This window comes from Eucyclogobius newberryi, unplaced genomic scaffold (genome assembly GCF_026437365.1).
Source record: "Eucyclogobius newberryi isolate DKJ021-1_F unplaced genomic scaffold, fEucNew1.0.hap1 SCAF_5, whole genome shotgun sequence".
In the NCBI taxonomy this organism is placed as follows: Eukaryota; Metazoa; Chordata; class Actinopteri; order Gobiiformes; family Gobiidae; genus Eucyclogobius; species Eucyclogobius newberryi.
Genome location: NW_027316167.1, coordinates 34915559 through 34942207, shown reverse-complemented (window position 1 = coordinate 34942207; position 26649 = coordinate 34915559). Strand labels below are relative to the sequence as shown.

At 41.2% G+C, this 26649-nt stretch overlaps 1 protein-coding gene across 10 annotated transcripts in view; it reads right to left on the bottom strand.

Annotated features, from left to right (window-relative positions):
- LOC140381217 (serine/threonine-protein kinase BRSK2-like) overlaps positions 1-26197 on the bottom strand; it is a 64100-nt gene extending 37903 nt beyond the window's left edge. For all 10 annotated transcript variants that reach the window (XM_072465245.1, XM_072465247.1, XM_072465251.1 and 7 more), the window contains exons 1-2: positions 25851-26197; positions 105-199 (exon numbers count right to left, since the gene is read on the bottom strand). In XM_072465245.1, the coding sequence (XP_072321346.1) occupies positions 105-199; positions 25851-25944 (189 nt within the window). In that variant the 5' untranslated portion in view covers positions 25945-26197. The remainder of the gene's footprint in view (positions 1-104; positions 200-25850) is intronic.
- Positions 26198-26649: the final 452 nt, after the last annotated feature.

Below are 26649 nucleotides of genomic sequence, written 5' to 3'. Positions count from 1 at the left end.
AGATTACAGAGACATGTCGTGGGTTTGAGGCTTTGTCAGCGTTTGTCACAGCTTGTGGTTGCGTCCCGTCTCGGTCCGTCCCCTGCCGTGGTCACATGTTATACCTTCATGAGCACCGACTCGCTGAGCTTCTCTCTGTTGACGATCTTTATGGCCACTTTCTGATTGGTCACACAGTGAACGCCGAGCTTGACCAGCCCTGAAACACACACGCCACAAACATCATTATATATTACATTGACACACTTCACATTCTTATGTTTGTGAGACTCCGCCTAGTCCAGCACTTGCTGTTACGATTGGACCAATCACGTCGCAGTATTGTAGAAGTCAAAGGTGAAGCCCAAACTAACCAAAACAAACATGGCGACCCCGGCACGCATAACTTGAGCCTTTTTAGCAGAAATGAAGACCGTTTTGTTTTGTGCACATTTAAGTGTTTTGTGAACGGGAACATTTTTTTCTGGATTCAAAGGTTCTATTTCTGGATTCTTTCTGTTGTTGTGACACGTCATCATGAGGTCTTTATCTGACGCTCTGAGCACTTTCAGCACCAGTCTTTCCAAACTGTTCATTTAGATGCTTCATATCGATCTGGAGTTAGCCATATAAATAAAATAAATAAATACGAGTGTCAACTTCAGTAGAATTGAGGCTGTTGTTAGTTTGATATTCACAACATGAAAAGTCTGGTTTCTCCTACAGAAGGGGTTTTTATACTTGAAGTTGACATTTTAATAAATTATATGTTTCACGTTTCCACAAAGATCCTAAATGTGTGTCAAGGTTACAACATGGCCGCCCCCAGCTGTGTACACACTGTTGTTAAAGTATTCAGAAGGTTCATGAAGCTCGTCTCGAGTCTTTAATGATGGAACAAGAAAACAGGTCAGGCCTCCAGAGACAGTGAAGGCATCGTGCTGCGTTCAGGGTCAGTCTGGAAACCACAGAGTCATGTGAGATTATAGCTATAGTTTGTGTCAGAATAAAACCATCTCATGTTTGAGGAGTTTAAAGCGTCGACACGATCAGAATGAGAAACTCTCACTTTTTATGGACAAACAGGAACAGCAGCACGAGACAAAAATAAACCTTTCATGTATATGTACGAAATATAATATAGTTTAATGCTAAATACATAAGTTCATTGTTTTATCATGAGTTCATTGTAACTCACAGCATTGATCCAAAATGACTTAATAATATAAACCACTGACTTCCAGTTAAAATGTAGAACTTCATAGTGACATCTCACTGTGACGATGATGTATGATTAAGTGTTTTAATGGTGAAAATGGATCAGTGACAACAAGTGTTTGGCCCAGAGTCTGAAGTTCTTTTAATAACATCAACTACATTCAGAGCAGTGGGCGGAGCAAGGGGGTAGGTGATCATAGACATTTTATGAACGCTCAAGCCTCAAATGATTACTCCAACATGAATGAATGAATAGAAATAAAAGAAGAAAAACTGTTTTAAGATGGTTAAAAACTCATCATCATAACATCAAACGTGTCAAACATCATGAACTCTGCATCTGCTCTGAACTGGCCTGAACCTCCCCCTCCCCTCCTCCTCCTCCTCCATCCCCTCCTCCTCCTCCTGATGCTTCCACTCTGCGTTGAAAGCCAACTCTGAGGCAGAATTGTGCTTCAGACAAAACCGGGCCCCGGGGCCAGAGACTGTGGTTCTGCTGAAAGAGTCACATCATGTTTACTGCACTTTTCAGTCCAATAATGTATGAAAATAGTGTTTATACTCCTAAGGACCAGGCTCCAGTTTCGATATCACACAAAATAACAGCACGTTGTTTCTGTTTCTATGTCGTCTCAAACTGGATCCGACAAAGCTCAAGATCATTTAAAACTGTTCAAAAGTAAAATGTTGTGCTGTTGATATTCTTAGTATCAATACTTGTTCAAATGAGTCTCTAGCTTCTATACTTCACATGCAAAAGCTGCTGTCGCTTCAGTCGCTTCAGTGTGAAACTCAAATGTGTGGCTGATTAGAGGGACAAACTGACAGATAAATGCATTAAAGGTGTGTAGGAGTGTAGATGTTGGTGCTTTGCCTGTAATGTTCCACGGTGGGGAATTAAACGGCCCCGTGTTGGTGGGTGTTGAGCTGGCTGAACACTTCCTGCTCCGCGTCAAACAGTTATTTTTAGCAGCTCTTTCTCCGTCCCCTCTGACTGCACTCTGCTCATTCTCCCGTCATCACTCTGCACTCTCCCCCTCTCTCTCTCACACGCTCTCTCCTCTCTCTGGTCTAGAGTTGTCCTGAGCTTGATTAATCCTGCCTAACGAAGACTCACACTCTACCAATACGTATTTTAACAATGTTTTAAGTAAATGTTAGTGTACTGGACTGTTAGTGCAGCTATTTTTTTATGTAATGTTATGTTTCAATCAAAAGTGTTAAAACGTGTCTTTAAATGTTTTAGTTGAAGTTAAATCGTCAGACAAATGTAAAATTATCACAAAAGTGCCAAAATATCACCTTGTACTCTTATTTGAACATTTACAACAACACTTTTTCATTTTAATCAACTCTTTCTGCATTGTTTTTTGACCATAAACAATAAACAAGATTCACAACATTATCTCGTGTTCCCATTGTTCGTCTGTCCCAGCTCGTCGGCCTCCACATGTGACGTTTGTGTCCATACCTCTGTGATAGAAACATGGTTCAGATTTGTGTTGTTACAAACACAAACCTCAGTGACATTTCAAACTAAAGCTGTAAATGTCAGCGTTTCTCCATCTGCTCGGTCTGGTCCGTGGAAACCTGCTGCGATGACATTTACTCTGCGGAAGACGCCGGCCACAGTGCATTAAATACTTATTTTTATAGAATAAGTTCAGTTAAATGAATGGAAGCCTAATCTAAGAGAAAAACACAGACTTCATTATGAAAATCATGAGATAAAACAAACAAAAATACATTTCTGTCAGAAGTTGAACCTAGTGTAAAAGCTTATCTTTATGCAATTTATATTGTATTGGATTTTAACATGTTTTAACTGTTGTAAAGCACTTTGTGTTACTTTTGTATGAACTAGGACTGTGCTCAATATATTGATATTGTGATATATCGTGATGGACTTCTTGGCAATACGTGTATTGATACAGATGTGTATCGTGATACGCTAAAAACGACATAAAGAGACTAAAGGAGTGTGAGGAGCTGAACATGTGACTTCATCATAGGACAGTTGTCTTCTGATATAGAGGACAGAGTGAACATGAAATTCTAATGCATTTTGTCATTCTACTTAATCAAAACATAATATTTGTAAACTTTTAACACCGGTTTTAAGGGATATCATGAATCAGGACGTGTATCGTATCAAGTTCACTGTATTAGGATTTGTATCATATTGTGGACCCAGTATCGGGATACGAATTGTATCGTGAAGTACAAGGCAATATGTTATATACCCAGCCCTAGTATGAACTGTGCCCTACAAATAAACTTTGATTTATTATCCTCCAGAGGCATGTTTTTTGTGATTTTTGTTTGTGTTCAGTTAAATAAAGCTTAAAAAAGAATAAATAAAACACACAGACCACTCATAGCAACAACAAAACAGCACAGATGAAAGATTCAAAAGGCGCTGGCAGCAGGAATAAGAGCGTTATATCTGCATCTGGACGGGAGCAGCTTGAACACGGCCCATAGAGGGCGCTAGAGTCTGAAGAGATCTGCCCTTTTAAAGACTTTCTGAAATCAACAACACACATTATTTTCTCTTGGATAATATGTATTTACTTTCTGACAAATTACAAAGTTTAGATTATTGCAGTATACTTTTACATAGAATAAGTTCAGTTAATAGAGGAAAAAATGCCTTTATTAGTTTGTCAAAAACAGATTCTAAAAGTAAAACGAGTCCAACTTTACAATGAAAACCACAAATAAATCCCGCCCTCTTTACATTTTACTCAAACAACGACAAAGCCGTACATTTCTGTCAAAACGAGACACCTTTTTCTCGACACTGTGAAGAGAAAGACCAGAAAGCCTAAACCTTTTATTTAGGTCTGAATAATAAGTTTCTGCAACAACATTTCAGATACAATTATCTTGAAATATGGACTACTGGATTAGTTTGGTCTTGATCCAAAAATATATAAGATTTACACTGACTACTACTACTAATCCTACTAGTCCCTAGTCCACCTAGACCACCACCACCACCACCACCACCACCAATACTAATACTAATACTAATACTAATACTAATACTAATTTAGTTTAATACTAAACAATTGTAACAGTGATTTAATACATCATTTTATCTTTATAGTTACGGCCATCAATACAACTGAATTAATTATTGTTTTTTTCTGTGGAAAAGAAGCTAAAAAAACCACAAACTTTCCTTTTCCTGCTCAAATAAGAAACTAAATTCTTCAATGTGTCAAGGGTGTTTTGTGTTGTGAAGACAGGCATCCTTGTACACTTGCGTCGTGACTTGAATCTTGGCCCAGATTTTACTGCCCGTTCACCCTTCTCTCATTTCCATTTTACCATAAAACTGTCCTGTTTAATAAAGCCTACGGGCCAAAAAAATCTCCTTTATAAAAAAAAGTCTTCTGACATTCTGTAAAAGAAGTTCTTGCTCCATCACAGAGATCTGGAGAAAGTCTCTGCTCTTCACAGGCTCGAGTCGAGAGCAGAGAAAGAGAGAAAAGAGTCAAACAATGAGCTCAGGACCACGGACAGCTCCTGCTAAACCGCCACAAACACCTCACGTTTTAACAAGACGTTCACCTCTAAAAACCCATGTTAATATATTTATACCGACACAACGTTATCAGTTCTTTTCGGGGGTGACTGTGGTAAACATACGCCCCGTCACCATAAGGTCGCAGGATCCCAGGGGTTAAGCTGGTGTTAGTCCACATATCGGTCTGCGCTCAATCCTTTAAAACAGTGAAATAAATCCTCAAACAATAGAAACATTCAAGAACACCAACACCCACACACCAGCACAGTGCACATCTGTGAGCCAATAATCCATGTGTTAGTCTGAAAATAAACCCTTTGTCTGAACACTCAAGTCTTTTATTGATACAGAACGCCTCAGGACAGTTTCAGATCCAAACCAAATGGCAAAAGCTGGTTTACTGGAAGTATTATCCAGGAATTTGGTTCAGTACTGGCGGCAAAGAGGACTCATCCTTTAGTATTCTACATAATTATAATAATGCATTTGTGTGTGATGAACTCCTGCGGCTTTTGTGAGCTCAGTTTGACTCAGTGTTCCCTTTAAATAGAAGAGACTGTGATAAAACAGAAGGTACTTTGTGCTCGTTATTAACATATCGAAGTAACGAAGGCGGCAAAAGCATCAATATCGGAACAGGCTAAATATATGGCAATAACACAAGTTCCTCTGTCCGAAAATGGTGAAAAAGGCTGATTTTACCTGTGATTTTTCTGATTGAATTCACATTTTACCTTTGTTTAGTCTCTGTTTTGTCTCTTTTAAGCTTTTATTTTTACAGAGTTTGACTGATACATGAACATATTTTTAAAGAACTGAAACATTCAGACATAATACTGATATACTAAAACTGATATTGCTGTCCAGTGCCTCTGTATAAACTAGAAAATAATCATAACTGTGACTATTTTTGTAGCAGTGTTTTTAATCCAATAAACACAGCAGTTGTTAATCTGTTTTTGTTTTGTTTGTTTTAGTCACATTTTCTTTGTCTTTCAGCAAGTTTGAGGAACAGTAACGTGTTAAGACGATGAAAAGGAAGGGAAATGAAAGATGTCGTTTCTCACAATCTCAACAAAATAATCATTCAATCCTGGTGTTTTTTCTCACAAGTGCGACGCTAAAATGTGATATTGTGATGTATTGGCGTGTTACCGTCGTACTAAACGCACACCGACACCTTGAACCAGCACAACAGTCATGAAAACACTACACTTGATATTTAATGACCGGCGAGTTCCAGACGAGGACCACCAGCAGCAGCTAAAGCCCCTCCTCCTCCTCCTCATCGTCCGCCCCCAAACAGATCAAAGTGTGTCTGGGGGAAAGCATTAGCAGCTCGGGCTCTTCCCCAGTTTAATCCACACACACACACGCACACACACACACACACACACACACACACACTCACACACGTCACACACATATACACACACACACACACACGCACACACGTCACACACATATACACACACACAAACACACACACCAGACTCCGCAGGGCTGTGTCATTACATATTTAATGTCTGTGATGAAGATGTGTCAGAATTTAAATGTAATAAAGTCACACACTCAACAAATGACCATCGGAAATAAGACATTGAGTTAAAAAAGTGCTTGAAATGAAGGAGTATTTATCTTGTTTTGGGTTTATTTTGACTTTGATTGTCAATGGAACAAGAATAAAATGGATTGTTTTACGCAACATAAGAAAAAGATGAGCATTTTCCCACTTGAAATGAGGAGAAAAATGCTACTGCGCTTGAAATATAACAAAACGTACTGAAGATGTACTAAAATCAAGGTACATATGACTTAACTCAATCACTTTTTGACTTATTGTCTTATTTTTCAGTTTAATGAGCACTATTGCTTGGATCACAAAGGTTAAATGTGTAAATATGAGATGTATCAAAAACATAATAACCATCATCATCATCTTAAGTGTTGTTTTGTAAAATACTGTTTCGTCTGTTATTAAAATGTTTAAAAATTGCCTCAGAAGAATTGGATGATATTCAACATTTGTGTCAAGATGATGCAAAAAAACGTTATCTCTGTTACAGTTTTATATCAACAAACATGTAACAAAAACTGGACAGTGACAAAACATGTTGATTTTGTGCATGTGTGTTATTAAAGATATGTTAAAGTGACTCATCTTTTTGGCCACAGACTAAACAAAACGTGATCACATTTAGTCTTTTCCGAGACAACTGCTGTTGTGATTTTGGGCGTTACAAAAATAAATTGAATTGAATTTTCTGTAACAAAAGAACAATGCACTGAGCTGCTGTAGCTTTGGGTGGAATGCATTAGACTTTATTTATGATTTACTTATGATTTATTTATCACAGCTGCAGGACCTGGGCCCAAAGGGACATGACTTACTCAGCCTGTCCCTTACTCTGTTCTAAATATTGTTACAAATGCTCAGATTTGGAAGCAGACGTATTCTACCCAGAGTCCACGTCTGATTATTGTGAGAGAAAATAATACAATTTACAACTATTCACAAATACTGAGACCAAGAGCAGAAAACAGTGACACCTTTTTCTCATATTCTCTTTGTCTAACAAGACACAAGATGAACTGTAGATGGACATAAATCACAATTCTCTGAATAATCCTGACATTCTTAATTTCAAATGGCTCAAACTGATGAAGATGAAATGATAAAGTCTTTGGGACAAATAAAACAAATGACCAACTGAAACAGTCAGTGGTTCTAAAGGCCTAAAGTCACAAAGTCCAGACACGGCAGAATCTTCAGAGAAACTGGCTTCAAAGCACCAGGGTGATGGGTGATGGGTGATGGGTGATGGGTGATGGGTGATGGGTGATGGGTGATGGGTGATGGGTGATGGGTGATGGGTGATGGGTGATGGGTGATGGGTGATGGCAACAATCATCATCAAAAGAATCATTTACAGGTGCAGCTCTGACCACTGAGCCACTTGACCACTGACCTCAGCTGCTGTGGGACCAGTGCCTTCTGACCCGACTGTCCAGAAGCTTCAGTGCGTTTAACGAGGCGAATCCTCGGCTGTGATTGGCTGAAGCTCCTGCTGTAACAGTTGTATTCCTGTGAGAGACATGTGACCTCTGACCTCTGACCTCTGACCTCTAACCGAAGCTGAGCAGGTGTTTAATCCACTCACTACAGTCACTTTTACTGTGAAACAACCATCTGGACTGACAACAACACACCATTTACGCCAGGGCAGCCCAATGACAAGATTGAGAACTGGACTGGATATCAGAACCAACAAACGCACATCTAATAGTTATTTGACTTTTCTTAATTTTCTTAGTATTATTAATAAATAATTTGTATCTTTTCCTCTATTTTCCTCTATCTACAGAATCCTATTTTTTAAACATATCAACTTTATAAATCACGTTGTTATAAAGTACAATCAGACACCTCACTCTCGTTCTCTGTCTCTGTCTCTCGTTCTCTGTCTCTCGTTCTCTGTCTCTCGTTCTCGTTCTCTGTCTCTCGTTCTCTGTCTCTCGTTCTCTGTCTCTCGTTCTCTGTCTCTCGTTCTCTGTCTCTCGTTCTCTGTCTCTCGTTCTCTGTCTCTCGTTCTCTGTCTCTCGTTCTCTGTCTCTCGTTCTCTGTCTCTCGTTCTCTGTCTCTCGTTCTCTGTCTCTCGTTCTCTGTCTCTGTCTCTGTCTCTCGTTCTCTGTCTCTGTCTCTGTCTCTCGTTCTCTGTCTCTCGTACTCTGTCTCTCGTTCTCTGTCTCTCGTTCTCTGTCTCTCGTTCTCTGTCTCTCGTTCTCTGTCTCTCGTTCTCTGTCTCTGTCTCTCGTTCTCTGTCTCTGTCTCTCGTTCTCTGTCTCTGTCTCTCGTTCTCTGTCTCTGTCTCTGTCTCTGTCTCTGTCTCTGTCTCTGTCTCTGTCTCTGTCTCTGTCTCTGTCTCTGTCTCTGTCTCTGTCTCTGTCTCTGTCTCTGTCTCTGTCTCTGTCTCTGTCTCTGTCTCTGTCTCTGTCTCTGTCTCTCGTTCTCTGTCTCTCGTTCTCTGTCTCTCGTTCTCTGTCTCTCGTTCTCTGTCTCTCGTTCTCTGTCTCTCGTTCTCTGTCTCTCGTTCTCTGTCTCTCGTTCTCTGTCTCGCCGTCTCTCTCTCCGTCTCTCTCTCCGTCTCTCTCTCCGTCTCTCTCCCCGTCTCTCTCCCCGTCTCTCTCCCCGTCTCTCTCCCCGTCTCTCTCTCCGTCTCTCTCTCCGTCTCTCTCCGTCTCTCTCGCTGGTGTGGAAGTGTAATACGTTTGCGGCTGACGTCACTTCGCCCGGTAACAACCCGACGCCGCGCTCCGATTGGCCGTCCTCTTCCTCCGCTGTGATAATTACACACAGTTTAATGACATCATGCTTTTGGAGCGGAGCCAGACGCGCTCGTGGTCGCGTGCGGAGCTGGCGTCTCCCGCTCTTTTGTGCTTTCAGCGCTCGCTCCACAACAAGCAAAATGTAGACAAAAATAATAATGAATAAAACTTAATATAATGAATTAAATATAAATAATTCCAAAAATAAGCAGAATTTTTCTTTCTCTTTTTCTTTCTTCTTTAAATAATAGAAAAAAAGACAAGGAAGAAAATTTAAATAAAAGGTTAAGGCACTCAAGGTCCATGATATCAGTCCCATTTTGTTTAATTTAGGTCAAATCTGTGACTGAATGTTTTCCTGGCTTGACCTGGAGGGCAAATATATCCAAAAATGAGGTTAAATATCATGAATGTTGTTTCAAAGATGTGCAAAGTTTGAATATTGTGCGTGTCGTTTGTAGTCAGACAGGCAGGAAAACAGAGCTGCGCGATGTGGGGAAAATATCTAATTGTGATTAGATTAGATTTTTGTTTTAATGAGGATTCAGTTCTAAGTTCATATTATAAATCAAAACTGACTAAAAGACTACCGTATGTATTTCATGTTTGGATCTAAACTACAGTAACAGAAATCAATAGGATGTTTTGTTGTTTGTTGAGTAAACTGTGACACCCTTCGCAATGTACTAATTCTGTCTGTTCAAATTTCGATTTTGATTAATCCTGCAGGAAAATCCAATTAAAACAAAGAGGAAAATAGTTGTAATCATTCAAACAAGAGAATGAAGTGAAGTAAAGTGATGTATAAATCTGTTAAAAGACCAAAGTCATGTGTTTTTCCATTAAAAATACAAATACATTTAGACCAAAAATGTCAAATAAATGTGTCGGTTAATGTGATATAATGTGATAAACATAAACATGTTAAGAATATGTCCAAAAAACAAAAAGAAATGTAAATAGATTTAATATTTTTTGTAAAGTTTATAATTGTACTTCCTGGTTGTACAAATATGACATAGGTAAAGGTAATTCCACAGCTTTTACCTTGCAACTGTAAACAAGTGCCAAAATCCACATAAATTACACAACAGTTATGATTTGGCACACAATAATACCATATAAGGCCTTTATTTTGTCAAACTATGGTTTAAACTGTGAGAAAAGTGTGTCAGTTAAGTGTAAACGGTCTCTGTGTTTTCAACGGCACGTCGCATGTTGATGACATCACAGAGGGATTCAGCTCTACTTCCTCCTCAAAATGTCTTCACAAACTGCCACTTAACAGAAGTAAAACTATGATAAATATACACCACGTGTTGAATCCACCAAACTACGCCTGAATTAGAAAAACAGGAGAACCTTCAGATGGACTTTAAGTTTTGGCTGAAATAGTATGAAAGTGAACGAGAGCGGGCGACAGAATGAGCGTTAAATGTGTAAATTTGCACCGAGGCATTTATTTATAAAAATCAGGAACAGAAAACGATGCATCACAGGCTTTGTATTGTAGCTACGTGTAACCGCGTTGTCCCTGCAAAGTAAGAGATAAATATGTCCTGGTTCTGACATAGACTGGTTTGGTCCTGGTCTTGTTCCCGTGACCAAAAGTGGATTCAAATATCACAAGCATTTCAAGAGGAGAAGTTTGCAGAAGTTTGGTGGAGGAAATCAGTCATTACTGAATCGACTCCCCCATAAACAGCTAAATCTGGTAGTGAACCTGCTCTAAAATATACAAAAAAGGTAAATATGATGCACTTTATTATTTGTCCAAAAGATGTATTCATTTAAATGGAGATAAAAAAATCTGACTTCTCTTGTTCTAAGACATTTCTACTAAATAAACGCTAAATGAATTAACAATATTAAGCTCATTTCAAGAATTCTTTATTTCAAGGATATTTTTGCCAAAAACAAGTGTATTTTTCTAGTTTTAAGGTGTTATTTTGCAGCGTGATGGGATGTCAAAGTAAAGAGCAGCGACGGTGGTATCAGTGCGTCAGAATGTAAAAAAAGTAAAATTTTCCACGATAATGCACTTTGTTCTTAAATGTTCTCCATCTAGAAGCCTTCACTCACATTATTCCAACATTTATTTGGTAGATAATGTATTTAAAAAGTCTCAAAACGGCAATAGAAATAATCGGTTGACTTGTCGACCACTAAAATAATCATGTGAAATGACTTTACATTACAATTATTTAGGTCAAATTGTGAAAACGCACAGTAAAAGCTGCTCATTGTTGTAGTTTAGACTTCAACAAACATCAATCAAGGTGAAAAGTGTCAGAAAACATAAGATTTCCACCACTTTTCACGGTTTTCTGTATTTTGTATAACTGTACGTCACCGATGACGTCTTCCGTGTGTTACGAATGAAACAAATCCATTTTATGAATAAAAACACGCTCTGGGACATCACCCTGAAGCTCTTGGACGTGGTTAAAATGCAGAGTGAACTCGGCTGTGATTTATACAGTACATTTCAACTGCCTGTCTCATTTATACGTCAGTAAAAGCTGCAGCCATAATATGGTTCTTCCTAAATTGCCGTGAATATCTCTGTGGTTCTGTGGAGGTTTTATCCCCCTCCCCCAGGCGTCCTCTCCTCTTCCTCTTTCTCCTCCATCCCCCGCTCCTTCTCTCTGCTCCACTTTTCCTTTCCTTCCTTTGAACCGGCGAAGAGCTCGAAATGACACAGATTTACAGAGTTCACTCTTCATCAACACACGACAACGAGCCAAAACTGTGATTCAACTAGGAACGTCGAGATTATTAGGTAAAATAAAAGGATTTAAAATGAAGTAATTTCTGTTGAGCCTTTCCTCGCAAAAAAAGATAGGAAGATTGATTTCATAAATCAGGTCCCACATCGAGGAGTGGTGATGTGTTAAGAAAACAAGAAGGGAAGAAATTACCTATAACACAGGTAGAGGTAATTCCACAGATGTTTTCTAGCAACCAGACAGTAAATAAGAGCAAAAATCCATATAACTGACACAACAATTATGATTTGACACACAATAATACCATAAAACATCTTTGTTTTGTCGAAAGATGGTTTAAACTGCCAGAAAAGTGTATCAGTAAACAGTCTTTGTGTTTTCAACGGCACGTCGCACGTTGATGACATCACAGATCGGTTCGGAGTGTACGTTTCACAAACGAGCAGAAACTTTAATGTCTGAGAGGAAACCCAAATATGGACCGAACGTGCAAGTTTCAGAGCGACAGAATCCATTCGTTTTCAGGGACGTTTTGTTTGACGGTGGCCGAGGTTCAAATTAGTCAAACGTTTGCAAAATAAGTGTCACTACGAAACACATTAATGGGACAAAATGGGACGAAAGTAGTGATATTTTATGTTGAAAATAACTTATATTACAACAGTTTCCATTTGTCATGGTTTCATATTCTGGTTATATGCGTTTTGAGCACTTTTCCCTTTCAAGATATATATGATTTTGTTTTAAATCATAACACAAGTTCAAATCCTGCCTTTTTTAAACCCTTATGCAGTTTTACCAATTTTAATCATTTAATAATACTCTACTTTATTTAATTCCGAGTTTATTATAGAAAATATTACTTCCACCTTCAGATTACAATACAAGTTATGTTAAAAACAAACAACATAAAGCCGTTCATTTATTTATGTATGTAATAAAACACAAACACACATTCAATCTCCGTAACATGATCTAAAAAACGACTCTCTGAAGCTGTAAACGCTCCTGTGACGTCGGCTCATAAAACGTCCCGCTATTTAATCTACATTATTCAAATAAAAAGCATGAAATCCAACTGGCGTGGGCGTCGTCTCGCGGTGTGCAGCCGACCGAGCGCGAAACACAAGCCTTTTCAACTTAAACCATGTCAGAGCTGCATAAGATATGCTCTACAAACATCCTCATGACCTTTACGGTACTTTTTACTGCAATTTCAAACTATTCTCTATCGTTATAAGCCCAAGACCAAGCCTGGTCCACAACATCGAATTTCAAGTTTGAATTTTGGAATGAATGACATGGCAAAACATTAAAAATATACATATATATTTTTTGATCGTTCAGAGTTTTCCATTCGGTTATGATAGCAATCTTTTTCTTTTCCTGAACCTGGACATATTTAATCAGTCCCGTTTAACACAGAAAAACTCCTCCAAAGTCTGAATTCTGCTCTGAAACACAGGCTTTACTAACAAGAAATTCACGTTTAGTTTAATGGCCGTTTGCAGTTAAAAAACACAACAACCACCACAGAAACAAACTATGGACATAAGTTACAGTAAAAATATAATACAAAAGGCTAAACGTATCTAAACCAGGACTAAACCTAAACCAGAACTAAAACTAAACCTGAATGGGTAGTACAATGTCTACAGCAAAATAATTGTTAATTGTTACAGTTTCACAAATCAACATTTCCGAGCTTGTTTTTGCATTTTTTCTCACCGTTGTCTCCCTCTTCATCAAGTTAAACAGTTTCATTCATGAAACATAAAATACAGTCGATGCAAATGTGGAGCGAGTCATCAAAGACGAGAGGAAAGAGGGAAGTCCCCAAGGAGAGAGAGGGAGGAGAGAGGAGGGGGAGGAGAGAGGAGGGGGAGGAGAGAGGGACCGAGAGAGAGAGAAATGGAAAGAGAGAGAAATGGAAAGAGAGAGAAATGGAAAGAGAGAGAAATGGAAAGAGAAAGAGAAAGAGAGAGAGAGAGAGAGAGAGAGAGAGAGAGAGAGAGAGAGAGAGAGAGAGAGAGAGAGAGAGAGAGAGAGAGAGAGAGGGGGGGGCGAGAGGGAGAGAGAGAGAGAGAGAGAGAGAGGGACCATCTGGCAGGTGCTGTGATGGGGGTCATGACCCCAGAACCCCCCTGGAGCCCCCCACCACAGAGACCTGAAGTGGAACGGTGGGAAATGTAAAAGGAAATATGTGTTTATGCGTTTGAATATTCATGAATAAAGGTGATCGTAGACAGTAAAACAAAGAACTGTTCTTCTTTCTTAAAAAACGTGTTTGTCCCTTTGCCTCAGCTCACCCCTGAAACAGAGCTGTCGGTCTCAGTGGGTTCTTACTTGCTTAAATAAAGGTTAAGAAAAATAAATACATAAACATGCGCAGAAAAAAAAAAACATAAATAAGATGTGTTTTTTTTTTTAAACACAAATAAATAAGGTGAATAAAAAGGATTCATTAATGAAAGTGAATAAAAATAAATAAATAAAGATTAATAGCAAAAATAAACATTAAAATAAATTAGTATTAATAAAATACCAAAATAAATAAATAAAGGTTAATAATGAACATAAGTTAATTAATAAATAGAAGGTTGAAAAATAAATAAACAAATAAAGCTTAATAGAGAAAATAAGCAAATGAAGGTCAAAAAAAATAATTTTATTCTATCCATCCATCCATTTTCTACCGCTTGTTCCCTTTCGGGGTCGCGGGTGACTGGAGCCTATCCCAGTGACTATGGGCTTTAGGCGGGGTACACCCTGGACAGTGGCCAACTCATCGCAGGGCCAACACAGAGACATAGACATTACAGACAGTTCACGCTCACATTCCCGGCTTCATCCCACCGTCCACAGACATGCACGTGTTAGGTAAAAATGGTGACTCTAAAACATTCACTCACTAGGGCCAATTTTAGAGAACCCGGAGAGAACCCACGGTAACACGGGGAGAACATGCAGACTCCACCCAGAGACATCATGTGATGTTGGTCTAGTAGGAAAGAGCGCTAACCGCCTTTGCCACTGTGCACCCAGAATTTTAGTCTAATTCTAACAAAATGTCTGCAGTTTATGTTTTAGAGCAAAGATTGAAAAGCTTCACTTTGAGGTTAACCTTAGCACAAATACAGTGAGTTAAAGTGAGTTGTTTGCAGGACTAAAAAGAACAGAAATAACAGCAGCCTAACGTTGCATTCCTCTCATTGTGACGATTGTGTTTGGCTGCAGCTCCAACAGATGCAACTTTTGACAAGGAAACAACATTATCACATGTCAGAAGCTCAAAATAGACGTCTGTGAAACCTGAGCTCTGATAGTCCGGCTCTCACGGAGAAGACGGAGTAAAACAGCCGCTCGTTCATTCACTCGTTATCAACGGAATCAAGATCATGTCACACGTGTAGTCTGACTTTAAGAGCTCAGTCTCCGTCAGGAAACAACTGCAATAAACAGTCAAAGTTTACAGTCAAAGAAATGGAACGAATGGAACGATCTGGACAGAGAAAACAAAGAACCAAAGACAAAAATGGCAAAAAACAAGACATAAAAGCTGTTTGTATGTTTTTAAAAGCGGATGTAAAGTGTTTTAAACATCATTGTTCAGTACAAAGGGCCAAAAACATAAGATGGCTCTAGTTTCTGCTCCTTTTCATTAATTCTTTGTTTCGTTGCTAATGTCTTTTAACAAAATGCTCACAGAGTTTTTGCTTCGCTCGTTAGGTGTGATTTAAGAGTGGACAGTGATGAACGTTCTCTTGTTGGTCCTTTTGACAGCGAGTGCAACGGCGAAATGACCTACGTTTCTTTCTCAAATACTTTTATGGCATTTTAAAGGTTCAATCGGTTTTTAGTTTTGTGCGGAGCGTACAGGGTCATAAAAGGCCTTCAGTGTCTAAAACCGTGCACATTGTCAGTTGTTTCACGTGTTTCTTAAATGTCAAAGTCAGGTCCAGTGTCAAAAAAAGTGTGTTTCAATAAATAACATTGTAATTAATGCTTTCGACGACCCTTTAAATCTAGGCGGGGCGTCGGCCATTTGGAGGTAAAAATTGAATCGTGACTCATTCTTTCCCGGCTGGATTTAACCAACTACAGATTACTTTTTTACTTTATTTGACTTTGAAAAATACAACGTGCTCGAATCAAAATTGTAAGTAAATTGCAGTAGTCATCGTTTACATGAATCGCCATTTAAGTCCAGTGTCTTCTTGAGAAGTGCATAAAGAACCAAATCAAGAAACACAAAAGGTCAAAACCTTTAATGTGGTCAACATGAAGTGTTTGGGGTGAATAATGAGTTTCACGATTATTGTGATTATTCAGGTCAAAGTAAAATCGTAAGACATAAAATTGTGACCATATTAGAAGCAGGAGGCCGATCCTATGTTTTGCAGATGGTAAAAAACTGATGTTATTGATTTGACGAGGCTGTTAAAGTTAAAGAGTCCATTATTAACCCAGATTTCGAGCTTGATTTGAAGGTTTTAGAGCGAGACTCTAGAGGTGACCACTAACACTTTCTCTTTGTTTCTGTGACGATGATTTCAGTCTTGTTTGAGTTCAGCTGGAGAAAGTTGTTTTGCATCCACAAACTGATCTGTTGGATGCAGTGAATCCACTGGTCCATATTCATCTGCAGACAGTGAAACATAGATCTGAGTGTCGTCTGCATAATTGTGATAGGACACATTTTCACTGCCTATCAACTGACCTAACGGCAGCATGTAGAAGTTGAATAGAAGGGGACCCAGGACTGACCCTTGGGGCACTCCACAGGTCAGGGTCATGTGGTCTGAGACACAGCTACCAATTTCAACAAAGTACTTCCTGTCTTCCAGATAGGACCTTAACCAGTTTAGGGCAGTGCCAGTGATGCCCACCCAGTCCTCTAGTCTCTGTAAGAGGATCCCATGATCGACAGTGTCAAAAGCAGCACTCAGATCTAACAGAATTAAGACTGAGGCTTTGCCCGTGTCAGTGTTCAGGCGGATGTCATTTATCACCTTGACAAGAGCAGTCTCAGTGCTGTGATGAGGTCTGAAACCTGACTGAAAAACATCTAATGAGTTGATTATTAAGAGGAAGTCAGTGAGCTGTTGATGAACTCCAAATATTCTTAAAATGTGTAGAAATTGACTTGATGTTTACTGAATGTAACTTTGTTAAACCACATATTTTCCCTCTTTTGTATGAAAGCCAGTGTAACTGCTTCTGTCTGGTTCATTTGGTTCATTTGGCTCGTTCGGCTCGTTTGGCTCCAGTGACTGAACAGATTCACTGTGATGAGTCAGAAAAGGCTCTGCTGCAGCTGAGATGAGTGCGCGTGTGTGTGCGTAAGTGTCTGCGTGTGCGTGTGTGCGCGCGTGTGTGTGCGTCTGCGTGTGTGTGTGTAAGTGTCTGTGTGTGCGTGTGTGTGCATGTGTGTGCGTGTGTGCGCGTGCGTCTGCGTGTGTGCGCGTGCGTCTGCGTGTGTGTGTGCGCGCATGTATGTATGCGTGTGCGTGTGCGTGTGCGCGTGTGCGTGTGCGTGTGTGCGCGTGCGTCTGCGTGTGTGCGCGTGCGTCTGCGTGTGTGTGTGTGCGCGCATGTATGTATGCGTGTGTGCATGTGTGTGCGTGTGTGCGCGTGCGTCTGCGTGTGTGCGCGTGCGTCTGCGTGTGTGTGTGTGCGCGCATGTATGTATGCGTGTGCGTGTGCGCGTGTGCGTGTTGTGGCACTTGGTTGATTACAGATATCGACACAGACTCATTATTAAAGTGCTCGGAGCAGGAAGTGCAGAGTTTGGGCCAAAATGAAAACTCAGAAAATGGTTTGAATGGTTTTGTCTCTTGAGTTTATCTCAGTAAAAACGCTTCTTCCACTGGCATCAACTAAAGGTCGACACTAAGGAACATCTAACACACTTCCTTAACATAATTGGAGGAGTTTTGTTTCATTCAGTCACAGATTCAAACATTATTCCAAAAACAATAACACGTGACATCCAGAAAGACTGAATTCTACAAATTTGAAACCATCTGTAATTCACAAAAAGATAAAGGATTATGCTACATTTAAACTTATTTTTAAAGTGAAAGAGAGGGATTTACAGATATACAATATAATATTGGTTCTTAATTCATTTTTTATATATTTGTATTATAGAAGACGTAGAGCTCGACTAAATCATCTAAACTTAACATATATGAACCCATATTGAACTTTAAACCATGTCGGTGATGTTATGATGAAGGATTTATCGAAAAAGAGAGCAAGAAGTCAACATAAAGTATAATAATAAAATTGCCCACACCAAAATTGTGAGTAAAAATGGGACTAAAAAAATAGTATCAATACAACTTCATCAGAACTAGTATAAGTAAGTACACATGGGACAATAAAGAAAGTGCAGCGATTTTATGTTGGAAATGTCAAAATGTCCAAAAATAAATTGTATCGTGGTATTAAAACTGATACTGATTCAGAGTTGTTAGATTTGCGGTGTTTATTTCATGTGCAGTCTATGTGCTGTCGTGACACATATTCATGTGCAATTACTGTCGGGATCACATGCAATGGTATTTATTTATTTATTTATTTGTCTATGGGAGTTTTTATTTACTTATAGGAGATCTTCTACTGAAAGTGTTTTTCAGACTTCCTATAAGTGATCTGTTCTTCTGTATCTACCTCTGTATCTACCTGCGTTGCACCAATGAAATTTCCCCATGTGGGACAATAAAGGAATATCTTATCTTATCTTATTTATTTAAACGGCTCATTCACATTTGAGAGAAACTGACAAACTAATGAACTCTAAAACTAGAAACAAAATTATTCCACAAAACGACATTGATATGATATATTTTGCTTTTTGCAGACGACATTCTACAATTTAAAGAGTTCCGATCGCGACGCCTTCAATCCACAAATACAAAAATACAATATGTGAGCAGAAATATTAAACTGCCAAAAGACATGTACAGCATAAATACAGAAATAATAAGAACAGGAGTATCTGGACAGCACATGAACATAACTTAATGCTACATATATTTTCTGTCAGTGAAGAAATGGAGGAAGATCATTTGAATAACAACAAACGAAAGGGAGTTTTGGCTTCATCCGAATAAATGTTTTTACATGAAATACGACCGGACAGAAAACTACGCCGCGATAAAGCGCAGACAACCACAGGTAATATAAGATCAGATCATTTCAATGGAGAAAAGGGGAGTGGGGATGTTTAATGCTATACTAGGGAACATTCTGGCAATAAAATAACATCAAGACTCACCCCAGAAATGTGTTAATGCACCGTTTGCAAATGTGAATATGGGGGAAATGAGATTGAAATGAGCCAGAATTGTCTGAATTAAGTCAATAAAAAGCAAATTAATATAAAACTACACCCACATTTTTTTTTTTACAAAATGTTCCAGAGGGGCACATTTTTTTAACAATCGTGATTTTTGTGCACGAATTAACACTGATTAGATCTTCTGTTTCAATAATGAGAATATAACAATTAAGAGGAGGGCGATGTATAGAGGGTTAGATGATGTTGTGGACATTGTTTTGAAGGGTTTATAGTTTTTTAAAAATGCAACAAAAAGAGCTGATTAAGAGTAAAAAAGTAGGTTGTAAAAGAGTTTAATGTGTTTTCTGCAGGTTTGTGATTCATTCAAAAATATTAAATGTCTGTCATTTAACATTTTTTTGACAATTAAACCTCAGCTAACACGTTTGAATAAAATAAATTAAATAAATTAAATAAATTAAATAAATTAAATACATTCAATACATTCAATACATTCAATACATTTTAAAACATTTAACAAATTTTAAAAATGTATCAAATGAGAGAAGCTTTATTACAAATTTGAGAAGGACAAATTGCACTAGCGCTCACTATGTTTCGCTGCTCTGTTTTGTGTTATTTCTTTCAAATTCTGTGACGTCTGAAGCCCAACTTGTGTGCTCAAACACTGTGATGTTTTCCTCTGATTTTAGTAGTAACTGTATTCTGAACTACGACAAAAAGAAACGGTGAACTGAATTGTGATTTCAAAATAAAAAACTTGTAAAATCACAATTTTTCCTCTCATAAATCAATCAGTATTTGCCATTTGTCAGCAGCACATTCAAACTGCAACTTGGCCGCAACTTGGCTCCCATTTCTGTGCGTTCTCCGGTCGGTCGGTTCACACGGGGCACGTGGGTAAACGCCAGGGGGAGGGGCAGACTGCGGTCATAACGGAAAAGGCCATTAGAGCGGCCGCCTTTCACTCAGCTCCACTCTAATTATGTGTTTATCACTAATCCAGGAGCAGGATCAATACTGCGCAGACAGGAGCCCGAGAGAGGAGTGGAGGACAGGCGGTTGTCCTCACCCTGAAGGAGGTTGAGGGTCAGACTCCTTCACGAGCCCCTACGAGTGTTGTTTTGGGAAAAACCTCACGGTAAACAACAATCCCAGTGGTTTTTTCAAATGCAGTGTTGATTTTTAGCTTTACACAAGTGCATTTTACAGTGGATACTTTTTACTTTTACTTCACTATATTTCAGAGCATTTATCTGTACTGGACTGATAAGCTACTGAAATGGCTGAGATGTTTATTTTTTATGGAGACATCTTGCCTGTATTGTTTGAGTTTCCTTTGAGCAAACAAAAACAGGCTGTTGAGAAAAATAACCTGGAAAGTTGCCTATAATGACTCAAAATCAACAGAGTTCGTTATCAATTTTATACAATTTGATGGTTTAATAATTCTCACAATCAAAAATAATTACTTTCTACTGTAAAGCACATTTCTTTTTAAACAACTTTATTACTTATAAATGAGATACTTTTATTTAGGTATTTATTTGCTCCTGTATCTGTATTTTTACTTAAGTAACTCTCCAAACGTATAAAATTGTTGAAAAAAAACATGAGCGAAACACTTCAGTACTTATTTAGATCCATAAGTAGTCATAGAAGTGACTACTACAGCGAAACTACAGCTTAAATCTGATACTACAAACAAATAAAACAATTGCCACTTGTGCAAAGAAAATCTACTCACAGCTAAAGTGAGTACCATGAATGTGAAATGTTTTAAACCTGGACCGTAATGATGAGAGCACTAAACGCGCAGAGCAAACCAGAGAAAAAGAATCATGGGAAAACCACTGCCAGACACTTCCATCTCCCGGTGCTTCATCAAAAGTGACAAAAAGTGAAAAGTAGGCAGAAATGTGAGAACTGTATGGAAACAACCGCATCAGACAATCCCAGACTGATCCTAAGTGAACGGACCACGGCTGCGTTTTAATCCTGATGCAGACCTGGTTTGGTCCTGTTCTGGTGCTTGTACAGTCCCGATCTAGTCCAGGTTCAGTCCCTGTTCTGGTGTAGGGAAATGTTCCAGAGTCATGGTTTAAATCAGGTACTGTCTACTCTACTGTTGTTTTGTTAGTATTAAAAACAGATAAAATGACTTTCAATGTTAGTTTCCTCAACATAAACATAAGGAAAATGTTTCATAATTGCCATTTAACAGACAAAAATAATCACATTTCTTCCTCCACTTGCATGCTTTTACTGACAGAGGATTTGCTGTGGACAAAAGCGGATCTTTGATGATTAAATGACTCCGTTAAAATGCGATTAATTGCACGGCCCAAACCAGCGTGGCTCTCGTTTATGGTGAAGTTCCCCAGACGGACAGAGACGGAGAGGGACACCACAGATCCAGAGACGCCATAGGTCAAAGGTCGTCGGGTTCAGGAGGTCTTGGGTTCGACTAAAGGAGAGCGAAGTGACAAAAGAGCTCGGAAACTGTCCAAGAGTATTTCCAAGATCTGACCCCAAAAACTTTTTGGGAGAATCCCAATAATGGTAATCAGACAAATGTGTTTGTATCTGTCCCGCCTCTGTCCCGCCTCTGTCCCGCCTCTGTCCCGCCTCTGTCCCGCCTCTGTCCCGCCTCTGTCCCGCTTCAGTCCCGCTTCAGTCCCGCTTCTGTCCCGCTTCAGTCCCGCTTCAGTCCCGCTTCTGTCCCGCTTCTGTCTCGCTTCTGTCTTGCTTCTGTCTTGCTTCTGTCTTGCTTCTGTCCTGCTTTAGTCCTGCTTTAGGCCTGCTTTAGGCCTGCTTCAGTCCTGCTTCAGTCCTGATTCTGTCCTGCTTCAGACCTGCTTTAGTCCTGCTTTAGGCCTGATTCTGTCCTGCTTCAGTCCTGCTTTAGGCCTGCTTCTGTCCCGCTTCAGTCCCGCTTCAGTCCCGCTTCTGTCCCGCTTCTGTCCCGCTTCTGTCCCGCTTCTGTCCCGCTTCTGTCCCGCTTCTGTCTCGCTTCTGTCTCGCTTCTGTCTCGCTTCTGTCTCGCTTCTGTCTTGCTTCTGTCCTGCTTTAGTCCTGCTTTAGGCCTGCTTCAGTCCTGCTTCAGTCCTGATTCTGTCCTGCTTCAGACCTGCTTTAGTCCTGCTTTAGGCCTGATTCTGTCCTGCTTCAGTCCTGCTTTAGGCCTGCTTCAGTCCTGCTTCAGTCCTGATTCTGTCCTGATTCTGTCCTGATTCTGTCCTGCTTCAGACCTGCTTTAGTCCTGCTTTAGGCCTGCTTCAGTCCTGATTCTGTCCTGATTCTGTCCTGCTTCAGACCTGCTTCAGTCCTGCTTTAGTCCTGCTTTAGTCCTGCTTTAGGCCTGCTTTAGGCCTGCTTTAGGCCTGCTTTAGGCCTGCTTTAGGCCTGCTTCAGTCCTGCTTCAGTCCTGATTCTGTCCTGCTTTAGTCCTGCTTTAGGCCTGCTTTAGGCCTGCTTCAGCCCTGATTCTGTCCTGCTTCAGTCCTGATTCTGTCCTGCTTCAGACCTGCTTTAGTCCTGCTTTAGGCCTGCTTCAGTCCTGCTTCAGTCCTGATTCTGTCCTGCTTTAGTCCTGCTTTAGTCCTGCTTTAGGCCTGCTTCAGTCCTGCTTCAGTCCTGATTCTGTCCTGCTTCAGTCCTGCTTTAGTCCTGCTTTAGTCCTGCTTTAGTCCTGCTTTAGGCCTGCTTCAGTCCTGATTCTGTCCTGCTTTAGTCCTGCTTTAGGCCTGCTTTAGGCCTGCTTCAGCCCTGATTCTGTCCTGCTTCAGTCCTGATTCTGTCCTGCTTCAGACCTGCTTTAGTCCTGCTTTAGGCCTGCTTCAGTCCTGCTTCAGTCCTGATTCTGTCCTGCTTTAGTCCTGCTTTAGTCCTGCTTTAGGCCTGCTTCAGTCCTGCTTCAGTCCTGATTCTGTCCTGCTTCAGACCTGCTTTAGTCCTGCTTTAGTCCTGCTTTAGTCCTGCTTTAGTCCTGCTTTAGGCCTGCTTCAGTCCTGCTTCAGTCCTGATTCTGTCCTGCTTCAGACCTGCTTTAGTCCTGCTTTAGGCCTGATTCTGTCCTGCTTCAGTCCTGATTCTGTCCTGATTCTGTCCTGCTTCAGACCTGCTTTAGTCCTGCTTTAGGCCTGCTTCAGTCCTGATTCTGTCCTGCTTCAGACCTGCTTTAGTCCTGCTTTAGTCCTGCTTTAGTCCTGCTTTAGTCCTGCTTTAGTCCTGCTTTAGGCCTGCTTCAGTCCTGCTTCAGTCCTGATTCTGTCCTGCTTTAGGCCTGCTTTAGGCCTGCTTTAGGCCTGCTTCAGCCCTGATTCTGTCCTGCCTCAGTCCTGATTCTGTCCTGCTTCAGACCTGCTTTAGTCCTGCTTTAGGCCTGCTTCAGTCCTGCTTCAGTCCTGCTTCAGTCCTGATTCTGTCCTGCTTTAGTCCTGCTTTAGTCCTGCTTTAGGCCTGCTTCAGTCCTGCTTCAGTCCTGATTCTGTCCTGATTCTGTCCTGCTTCAGACCTGCTTTAGTCCTGCTTTAGTCCTGCTTTAGTCCTGCTTTAGTCCTGCTTTAGGCCTGCTTCAGTCCTGCTTCAGTCCTGATTCTGTCCTGCTTTAGGCCTGCTTTAGGCCTGCTTTAGGCCTGCTTCAGCCCTGATTCTGTCCTGCCTCAGTCCTGATTCTGTCCTGCTTCAGACCTGCTTTAGTCCTGCTTTAGGCCTGCTTCAGTCCTGCTTCAGTCCTGATTCTGTCCTGCTTTAGTCCTGCTTTAGTCCTGCTTTAGGCCTGCTTCAGTCCTGCTTCAGTCCTGATTCTGTCCTGCTTCAGACCTGCTTTAGTCCTGCTTTAGTCCTGCTTTAGTCCTGCTTTAGGCCTGCTTTAGGCCTGCTTCAGCCCTGATTCTGTCCTGCTTCAGTCCTGATTCTGTCCTGCTTCAGACCTGCTTTAGTCCTGCTTTAGGCCTGCTTCAGTCCTGCTTCAGCCCTGATTCTGTCCTGCTTTAGTCCTGCTTTAGTCCTGCTTTAGGCCTGCTTCAGTCCTGCTTCAGTCCTGATTCTGTCCTGCTTTAGGCCTGCTTCAGTCCTGCTTCAGTCCTGATTCTGTCCTGATTCTGTCCTGCTTTAGGCCTGCTTTAGGCCTGCTTCAGTCCTGATTCAGACCTGCTTTAGTCCTGCTTTAGTCCTGCTTTAGTCCTGCTTTAGTCCTGCTTTAGTCCTGCTTTAGTCTTGATTTTAGTCCTGTTTTGGTCCTGTTTTAATCCCGTTTTAGTCTTGCTCTTCACTTCAACAGAAATGTGTTCAAACGTGTGGTTTAAGTATGTGACAAATGTGAACGGACAGTAAAATACCCACAAAAGTGAAGAAATATCACTTTCACACCTTTTTTTGTGGGAAAAAGTGGCTCAAGCTCAGTGAGAACTGAAAGTCTGTGCTCCATATTTTTGCTGTGTTGCGGAACAGAAATGCAAAGAGCGCAATGCCAAAGAAAGAGCTGACGTGAACAGTCCTAGTCCCAGAGCTCGGGACCAACCAAGACCAGGTTTATCATCCTCAGGACCAACCAAGACCAGATTTATCATTATCATCCTCAGGACCAAACCAAGACCAGATTTATCATTATCATCTTCAGGACCAAACCAAGACCAGATTTATCATTATCATCTTCAGGACCAACCAAGACCAGTTTTATCATCCTCAGGATCAACCAAGACCAGGTTTATCATCCTCAGGATCAACCAAGACCAGGTTTATCATCCTCAGGACCAACCAAGACCAGATTTATCATTATCATCCTCAGGACCAAACCAAGACCAGATTTATCATTATCATCTTGAGGACCAAACCAAGACCAGATTTATCATTATCATCTTCAGGACCAACCAAGACCAGTTTTATCATCCTCAGGATCAACCAAGACCAGGTTTATCATCCTCAGGATCAACCAAGACCAGGTTTATCATCCTCAGGACCAGGTTTATTATCCACAAACTCCAGGACTCGGGACCACTGTGGCCCCAGACTTGGACCAGGGCTATACCAGGAGTAAAACAAGACTAAACCAGGACTGAACCAGGTCTAAACCAGAATGAAACCAGGACTAAACCAAGGCAACACAAGTTACATCCAGTATACATCTTGTTGAACTAAACTTAACCAAACCAGAACTTAACCAGGTTCAACCAGGTTCAACCAGGGCTGAACCAGAACTAATCAGTACACAAACTGGCAAGAGCTCAGTATTTCAGCGTGGACAGCTCCAGGACAGTCCCGCACTGTCCCGGGACCTCCACCGGGCCTCTCTGTGGTCCCGCACAGCCCCGGGACCACTGCAGGGCCTCCCCGTGGTCCCACACTGTCCCGGGACCTTCGAGAGGCCTTTCTGCGGTCCCGGCAAAGAGGCCTCTCCACGGCACATTTGGACCTGCACGAGCACTGCACCAGCCGTATGCCGCTGCAGTGCGTGAGTGCGTGTACGTGCGTGCGTTTGCGTGACAGATGGACCGAGTGTCCTCAGCACCGCTCGCTCCCGCGCTCTGCCTGACAACAGCGTAACGGCGCACGGATCCAGCGGCGGTGACGAGACTGACGATGATGCAACCCAGGACCGCGCTGCCCCGAGTGCGAGCCGCCGCGTCAGCGCCGCAGTTCTCCCATTTTCCCGCAGTCAGAGGACGCACCGGTGATGTCAGAGCCACTGCCCCCACCTGCGCCGCTCTTTCCCCGGTCACCGCACCACCGCGTCTCCCCAGGCCGAACTAACCTGTCTGTCCCTTCCCCAGAGTCTTCTCCAGGCGGTACGGGCCCACGTAATTGGTGTAGTGGCCGCTGTTGGCCTCTTTCCCCGCGGATGTCATGTTCCGTCACGGCCCGGGCGGGGGATGCTGCCGCCGCTGCTGCTGCCGCTGCCGCTGCCGCTGCTCCGGGCTTTGGGTCGCGGTAAATCCGTGTGCGCGCCGCGGTGAGCTCACAGTGCGCGGTGCATGTAGCGGGGGTCGCGCTCAGGAGGCGGACAGGACCCCGGGGTGGATCATGGCGCTATGGCCCCGCTGGGTGTGATCTGAGGACGGGACAGCACAGAGTGATGCTGCCGCTGCTGTGCCCCTCCACCAGCCGCGTCCGCGCACGCAGCTGCACACGAGAGCTTCCGGTTTGTGCGTAAAAGTAAAACATGTCCTGTTTGCCACTGACGGAACATTCTGTTATTATAGTCAAAATGTGACACATGTGCATTTCAGAGGGATTCTATAAGTTTATATCTGCTTCTGCTTTAAAGCTGCTCTGAGGGACATGTCCTCCCGACAGTGAGGATACTTACAACATAACAACTTGATTAGATTTTTGTGGGAAATTTAAATGCAATAGACTTTACAAACATGTCTCTGCAAAATTGTCAACCCTGGACTAAACAAGGAATAGACAAGGTCCAAAGCAGAACTGGACAAGGAACAAGAGAAAAATGATCTTTTGTTGTGCAGTGTTAACTGTTACTTCTCCCCAAAGGAGTTAGTAACTTTGTTACTGAGAGGTGAATGTTACTAGGTAACAATTACAGGTAAAAC